Source organism: Nyctereutes procyonoides, unplaced genomic scaffold (genome assembly GCF_905146905.1).
Source record: "Nyctereutes procyonoides isolate TBG_1078 unplaced genomic scaffold, NYPRO_anot_genome, whole genome shotgun sequence".
Lineage (NCBI taxonomy): Eukaryota > Metazoa > Chordata > Mammalia > Carnivora > Canidae > Nyctereutes > Nyctereutes procyonoides.
The window spans coordinates 13,029,501-13,037,932 of NW_026575140.1; the positions used below are offsets into that span (position 1 = coordinate 13,029,501).

Below are 8,432 nucleotides of genomic sequence, written 5' to 3' on the forward strand. Positions count from 1 at the left end.
GTTACAAGGAATGCCAATGAACAATGGAACCTGAGTAACTGGAGTGTGGACTTTTAAGTCAAAATATACTTTTTTCATATGCAAATGATCTGAAGAAGTGCCAGCCCCTATAGAAACTGTTGCTAATAAACTACCACCTAGTTTTCAAAGCACATCAGGGTAAATTATCCCTCAATGACTTTGTGAGTAAATAAGGCAAGCACTTTTATTTTCACCTGACTTGTGAGGAATTGGGAGTTCAGAAAGGCCACCTAACTTGCCAAAAGTCATAGTGTCACACCTTGGCAGCACTGGGCTCATAGTCCCAATCTGGCACGAATCCCAAGATTTTTTTTTTTAAAGATTTATTTATTTACTTATGATAGACACACGGGGGGGGGGGGGGCGCAGAGACACAGGAGGAAGGAGAAGCAGGCTCCATGCTGGGAGCCCGACACGGGACTCGATCCTGAGACCCCAGGATCGCGCCCTGGGCCAAAGGCAGGCGCCAAACCGCTGAGCCACCCAGGGATCCCGAATCCCAAGATTTTTAACATTTTTACCTGGTACTGTCTGTCCTCTGTGACCCTGTAGTTCTTGACCTGCGTGAAGATCCTCTCATCCTTCTGGATCTCACTGGTCCCACGTTATGGTCTGATGGAGGTCTCAGGAATTCCAGCATGCCATGAAGTCTCTGCAGCCCACTGATGAAGCTGTTCATTGAATCCAATGAAGACACTTGGACAGGGTGGTTAACACGAGATCGCTGACTATGCTCCTCCAAAGCTCCTGGATTAATGCTCTCCACACGACCTTCTCCCAACAGCTCCCCTTCCTCTGTCAGGCCAACAGAAACGTGTGGAGCAGGCTGGAGCAGGTCCAGCCCCACCTGGCTGCTGGCCTCTCCATCAGGAGCAGGCTGGGGCAGGGGTGGTCCCCCTTGGCTGCTGACCACTTCTGCAGGTAGAGGCTGGAGCACGGGTGGTCCCTCTTGGCTGATGACCACTTCTGCAGGTAGAGGCTGGAGCACGGGTGGTCCCTCTTGGCTGATGACCACTTCTGCAGGTAGAGGCTGGAGCACGGGTGGTCCCTCTAGGCTGATGACCACTTCAGCAGGAACAGGCTGTTCTGCAACATTATGGTCTAACTGCCCATGAAGGTTATATTCCATTGCTTCGTGAGCCATCACTGGGGAAGTAACATTCATAAAAAGTATCAGTAAAATAGATAAAACATGCTATGTCCATGATATAATTATATCTAAGTCTTCTAGAACTTCTGCTTAGGATCATTCTTGGGGGATCCCTGGGTGGCGCAGCGGTTTGGCGCCTGCCTTTGGCTCAGGGCGCGATCCTGGAGACCCGGGATTGAATCCCATATCGGGCTCCCGGTGCATGGAGCCTGCTTCTCCCTCTGCCTGTGTCTCTGCCTCTCTCTCTCTCTCTCTGTGACTATCATAAATAAATAAATTAAAAAAAAAAAAAGATCATTCTTGGGACATCTGGATGGCTCAGTGGTTGAGCATCTGCCTTCGACTCAGGGCGTGATCCAAGATCCTGGGATCAAGTTCCGCATCAGGCTCCCTGCGAGGAGCCTGCTTCTCCCTCTGCCTGTGTCTCTGTCTCTGCCTCTCTCTCTCTCTCTCTCATGAATAAATAAATAAAATCTTAAAAAAAAAATCATTCTTGACAAAATTGAGAATCTTAAAAAAAAATAATTAAAACCCCCTCTAAGTCAGAAGTGTTTGGTAATCAGTAACTTTTTTCTCCATAACAAGTACTTATAACTAGTTTTCCAGTTTGCCCTTTGAAAACATAAAGGCATGTGATCATAGCACTATCTTCTAAAACAGAAAGATCTATGAAATAATAAGACTGAACTTCTGTGTTTGAAAGGAATTTCCCAGACCTCTAGCAGCTTTTTATTGTGACCCAATCAGAGATATTCACTAAAACAAATGCATATAATGCTGTATTTTATTTTTTAAGATTTATTTATTTATTATTTATGAAGGGGGGGTGGGGCAGAGACACAGGAGCACAGGAGGAGGGAAAAGCAGGCTCCATGCCGGGAGCCCAACGTGGGACTCGATCCTCGGACTCCAGGATCATGCCCTGGGCCAAAGGCAGGCGCCAAACCGCTAAGCCACCCAGGGATCCCCCTGTATTTGATTTTAGTAGGCAATATTTAACTTCACAGCACCAAGTTACAAAGGATAAATAGAGAAAGGACACTTTTACAGTTGCAAAATTAACTCAATACTAACTCAAAATTGAAATTTACCTAATTTGTCCAAAAAGGCTGACCAAACTTTATTTGCTCTGTCCTTTTATTTTTGTCTCCCATTTCTAATGCTATTTGTTAGCCCATTTAATAAATACTTATCAAGGGCCTGGCATGTCCCCTTCATTATTTGTTTCTTGTCTCTAATTCCATTATGTTAATCCATTCAAGAAATATTTATTAAATACCTGTTAAGTAGTCAGATACTCTATAGAGATGATGAGAGGATAAAGCTGTGTACAGATTTTACATTCTAGCATATGGGAGAATAAATAAATAAATGTGGGGACTTCTGGGTGGCTCAGCGGTTTAGCGTCTGCCTTCGGCCTAGGGCATGATCCTGGGGTCCTGGGATGGAGTCCTACATCAGGCTCCCTGCATGGAGCCTGCTTCTCCCTCTGCCTAAATCTCTGCCTCTCTCTCTGTATCTTTCATAAACAAACCTTTTAAATAAATAAATAAAGAAAGAAAGAAAAGAAAGAAAGAAAGAAAGAAAGAAAGAAGAAAGAAAAGAAAGAGAAAGAAGAAAGAAAGAAAAGAAAAGAAAAGAAAGAAAAGAAAGAAAGAAAAGAAAAGAAAAGAAAGAAAGAAAGAAAAGAAAGAAAATATATACCCTGCTATTTGTCTTGGGGAGTAGGAGTCAAGGAGTACCATTTTAATAGTAAAAGCCCAGTCGTTGTTATATATGGTTTAGCCACTCAAACAGAGCTCCCAATCAGCTTTCTAGGGGTTCCCTCCTTTAAAAAAAATAGCTAAGGATCAACTGACATTTGAGCAAAGCCTCCAATATGAGAGAAAGAGACCAAAGCAAACAAACAGAAGAAACTTGGAAGGGAAAACAATGCAAGAAAAACTGTAAAAAAAACAAAACAACAAAAACCAAAAACACAAACCCAAACACAGAACAAAAACTCCCCCAAACTTACGAAGAAAAGAATGCCAGGGGGAAAAAGGACAAATCAGAAAACAAGAAAGAGCTCTTGGAAATGAAACATGACAGTCAAAATAAAATATTTACTAGAAAGATTTGAAGATAAAGGAACTCTTCCAGAAAGCAGAGTAAGAGACAATTGAAAAAGGCAGTAATAAAATTAAAATGTGGGACATTTGATGAACTGAACTCCCAGAAAGTGAAGTCAAAGTCGAGAAGAAAGTAAAACAAAACCTTTGGTCAAGATGGAACCATAAGCTCTCTTCCCATTAAGAATTCCAACACAGGGATCCCTGGGTGGCGCAGCGGCTTGGTGCCTGCCTTTGGCCCAGGGCGCGATCCTGGAGACCCAGGATCGAATCCGACGTCGGGCTCCCGGTGCATGGAGCCTGCTTCTCCCTCTGCCTATGTCTCTGCCTCTCTCTCTCTCTGTGACTATCATAAATAAATAAATAAGTAAATAAATAAATAAATAGAATTCCAACACAGAAAAAAAAGAAAAAGAATTCCAACACAGTAAATTTTCTCCAAAATTACATCAAACAGAAAAAAGCAGGTTATATAAAGGAATCTGCTTTAATCCCATTCTTAGGACACTTAGAAACATGCACAACCATGCTATTAACTGGACTTATAAATATACAAGAGTAGGGATCCCTGGGTGGCGCAGCGGTTTGGCGCCTGCCTTTGGCCCAGGGCGCGATCCTGGAGACCCGGGATCGAATCCCACATCGGGCTTCCGGTGCATGGAGCCTGCTTCTCCCTCTGCCTGTGTCTCTGCCTCTCTCTCTCTCTGTGACTATCATAAATAAATAAAAATTAAAAAAAAAAACATTGTTAAAAAAAATAAATATACAAGAGTAGTACAAAACAAGCATGAAAAATAAATTCTGGAGGAGAGTTCAGAAATACACATGGGGCTTCAACTACATATACTTTTTTTTTTTTTTAAGGATGCAATTATATAATTACAGCAAAAGGTCAAGGCCCAGATGTGTTAGATCTAGATGTTGAGTGCACAGGTCTTTTTTTTTTATATATATAATTATTCTCTACACTTTTCACATGGTTAAATATTAGAAAGGAAATTTCTTCCCATCATCTGTCAGTTCTGATTAGAACAATAAGGCAGAGAGCCGATCTCGAGCAGCCTCGGCCTTGACCTCCTCGCGCCAAACAAGCGCGGTCTTCTCCGCGGGCAGCGAGAGTGGCCGCACCAACAGAAACCCCCACGGCGTCACCTTTCCAAGCTTTGTTACTCAGATCGACGTGCGCAACAGGCGGGACGACGGCCGCCAATCAAGCGGCTAAGGCCCGCCCCCGCCCCCCCAACACCTCGTCGAGCCCACTCGGTTCAAATCCCCCCCCCCCGCCCGGCGCGTACCACCCGCGGCACCTTGGGCGGGTTTCCTGGCCGCTCTGTTCATCTTGTTGGCTTCTAAAACCGGGATAATAAGAGTATTTACGCCACAGCGTCGCTGGGAGACGAAGCTGGGTGACAAAGAGCGGGTTCCTCGGTGAACCGGAAAGCAGCGCAAGGAATGGGCGCTCAAGCTCAGAGCGCTGGGACTTGAAGGGTGGGAGGCTGGGCTCCTCCGAGCGCGGCCGGCGGCGGCCTCCCCCCACCTCGGGCGCCTCCCCGAGCAAGCCCGAGAGAGCTCGGGTTCAGGCGCCTCCGGCCCGACGGTTGGGCAACCCGGAGCCGAACCTCCGCAGGCCGCCGGGGTCCGTGCCCGCGCGCGGCTCCGCTCGTGGGGCGTCCTCAGACCCGGCAACCACGAGTCCCGCCCGGGAAGCTATTCTAGAGCCAGAGGCCGAAGGCCCCGACGGAGGCAAGCGCCCATCTTACCTGGGGCTGGGAGGACGCTGCGGGGCTTGCCAAATCGCCGCAGTGGCGGCCGCTTCTTTGAAACAGCTCGCCGGGACGCGGGCCAACAGCCACTTCCTGAGCATCTCAAGCGGCCCGCCTGAGTCGCGGGCGGGGCCTGCTCCTATTGGGCAGCAGTCCTGGACGGCGGCCAATAGCCTCTCTTCTTCTTCGGTTGGTCGCCGCTCCCTGAAAAAGCGGCCCTCTCATTGGCTGGCCCTTCATAAACTGACGTGTGACGGGGTCTCGGACGATTGGTAGAACCCTGCGTCAGTCACCTGGTGCCCAGCCCACAAGGAGGAAAGCGGAACCAGGGTTTCGTCGCTCTTTATTTGAACTTTCTGGCGGGAGAAAGTTGTGAGGATAAGATCTTTCGGGAGCCTGCGGCGCGGGACCATCACGTTCTTGTATATCCTCTCCAGACGTTGAAGAGCTCATGCAAAACAACTGGCCTACACCATATGTCTTTAATCCCCAAAACCATTGCAATAAATTGCCTGCTACTATAAACTATCGTCACGTGACTTAACAGCAAACATTTTTGAGGAATCTCACTGAAAGTCGAAATCCCACTTCCAGGAAGACCTAGGAAATCTAAATCTCAGGCAGAGACTGCACATTGCCAACATTTTATTTACTCAGCTGTCAATTTTCGGTGGAATTGATGGCAGAGGAAGGCATAAATAATTGAAAGTCATGGATAATTCAATTATTTTCTCTTCTGAAACTGCCACTAAAGTCGGTATTAGCATTTTTATTTTTTTCTTCCTTTCTTGCCATCTAAGGAACCTGCTACTAAGCCCTGGCGTGTATAATATGAGGAGAAACGAAACTTTCTTTTGTACACAAACATGTATGTTAGAGAATGAAAAACGTCTGCACTCTTATATAAATCCTGCATGTTCAGTGGAGAAAAAGGGTACAGAGAAGCAAAATAGAAAAATCGTCTCTATCCAGAGAAGTCATCAACTTAAAGTTTTGTTTAAAATCTTCATCTATCTAAATCTATTTCAATATAGGTTGGGATAGTGTTTTAATCTTAAAATATATATTGAATTGCTTCCCATGTTAATGAATGCATTAACACATCATCACATACTGAGTGATTCTTTGAAAAAAAATGAATAAAAATAGGTAAATTATCACATGGTAAATAAATTGGACAAACAGGAAGGGCTACTTTGTGAGAAGTATACACGATGTTTCTAAATGATTCTGATATTGATTCACCCAATGGCCATGTTTACTAGCTAGGAGAGAAACAGAATAAAGATACATGCCAGAAATTTATAGTCTTGTCTCCAACTTCCAAGAGTTATATATAGCTAGAGGGAGAAGGTGTTGGCTATGTCCCATTTTAGGGGGTGATATTCCCACTTTTATGGGTGACTATTTAAATACCAACATGTCTAATGGCTCATTTGTAAAAAGACCAAGAAAATGCACTAAGAATTACTTCATAGAAGAGGTGTTTCGGTGGATGTCTTTTTCTTTTTCTCCACCAAAAGACATGACTAATGAGTTCTATACTGGATGATAATAATTAAGGCCTGAATGTAATTTCAAGTGTAAAATTTGGAAGAATTATCAAAGTTAAACAGAAGATGCTAAAAGAGAGTTTTAGTGGAAAACTTTATCCTCAGGCTCTGAGGAAAGTCATTAATTTTCCTCTACCATTATGAGTACCATCATTCATTCACTCATTCAGTCAGCAAATATTTGTTCAACAATTACTGTAATCTTGGCTCTGGTCTGTATACTATGGATATGGTATATGAGACAGAGAAGACCCTTGACCTACTAGAACTTCTAGGGCACTTGAGTGGCTCAGTTGGTTGAGCTTCTGACTCCTGATTTCCGCTCAGGTCATGATCACAGGGTTGTGAGATCAAGCGCTGCTCTCCGTGCTGGACATGGATCTGCGTAAGATTCTCTTTCATCGTCTCCCTCTGCTCTCCACTCGTGTTCATGTGCTCACTCTCTCTCTCAATAAAAGAAAAGAATTAGGGATCCCTGGGTGGCGCAGTGGTTTGGCGCCTGTGTTTGGCCCAGGGCGCGATCCTGGAGACCCGGAATCGAATCCCATGTCGGGCTCCCGGTGCATGGAGCCTGCTTCTCCCTCTGCCTGTGTCTCTGCCTCTCTCTCTCTCTGTATGACTATCGTAAATAAAATTTAAAAAATTAAAATACCAGCAAATATCTTTAAAAAAAAAGAAAATTAGCATCATAAATGATGTTTGGAGATAGGTTTTTTTTTTTTTTTTAAAGAAAAAGGTGGGAATTTCACCCCTAAAAACAAAATAAAGATACAAGCCAGAAAAACAAAACAAAAAACTCTTCTATCTTCCTAAGGAGAGGCAAATCATCAACCAATAATCAAGAATAAATTAGATAATCTCAAGTAGTAAGTATCATAAAAACAGCAAAACAGAGGGACATGGGTGGGAAGTGCTTAGGAAAGTTACTTTCAATTGAGGGGTCAGACAGGACTGTCTGAGGTGCTGATATTACCGCTGACATCTGTCCACTTTAGAGGAACAGTTTGAGAAATGGTGCACAGTCCATAAATGACCATAATAAAAAATACAGTAAGGGAAGTGCTGTGATACGTATGATAGTGCCCCAGATAATACAACTGGATAGGACTTCAGGACACCCAGGTTCTCTCTCTCCTCCCCCAACCAACAACTTAATATCTATAAGGTGCTGCCCATTTTTGGATCTCATTGTTTTTATTTTTAAAAATATTTTATTTATTTATTTCAGAGAGGAATGAGGTGGGCAAAGGGAAAGGAAGAAAATCTCAAGAGACTCTAAGCAGAGCCTGGAGTCAGTCGGGGGCTCTATCCTGCGACCATGAGATCATGACCTGAGCCAAAACCAAGAGTCTGATACCTAACCAGCTGAACTACCCAGGCACCCCTGGATCTCATTTTTTTGCATGGCAAAATTAGGTAGCTGGACTCAAATGAAAACCTCTTTAAGTGCAGGAAATCTATGAAACTGCAAAATAATGCAGAGTTTCAAAACAGTTTGGGGGAAAAGAATGATCTCCTTACCAAATATTGACAACCGGAACAGTGTTGTCCTGAAGTCTTTTTGCTGATTCCCATAGCAAAAAGATCATAGGCTTTAATGTAAATTCTAAAACGATGTCACTTCTGGAAGAGGGGCACCTACGTGGCTCAGGGTTTGAGCATCTGCCTTTGGTTCAGGTCGTGATCCCTGGGTCTGGGGATTGAGTCCTGCATCAGGCTCCCGGCAGAGAGCCTGCTCTCCCTCTGCCTATGTCTCTGCCTCTCTCTGTGTGTCTCTCATGAATAAATAAATAAAACTTAAAAAGAAAAAGACTTCTGGAAGAGAGCAGGAGAA

The 8,432-nt window shown here is 44.2% G+C and overlaps 1 protein-coding gene across 1 annotated transcript in view; it reads right to left on the bottom strand.

The window, feature by feature from the left end:
• RFWD3 (ring finger and WD repeat domain 3) overlaps window positions 1-5,135 on the bottom strand; it is a 38,425-nt gene extending 33,290 nt beyond the window's left edge. The window contains exons 1-2 of the mRNA XM_055306747.1: window positions 5,043-5,135; window positions 543-1,167 (exon numbers count right to left, since the gene is read on the bottom strand). Coding sequence (XP_055162722.1) covers window positions 543-1,165 — 623 coding nt within the window. The 5' untranslated portion in view covers window positions 1,166-1,167; window positions 5,043-5,135. The remainder of the gene's footprint in view (window positions 1-542; window positions 1,168-5,042) is intronic.
• Window positions 5,136-8,432: the final 3,297 nt, after the last annotated feature.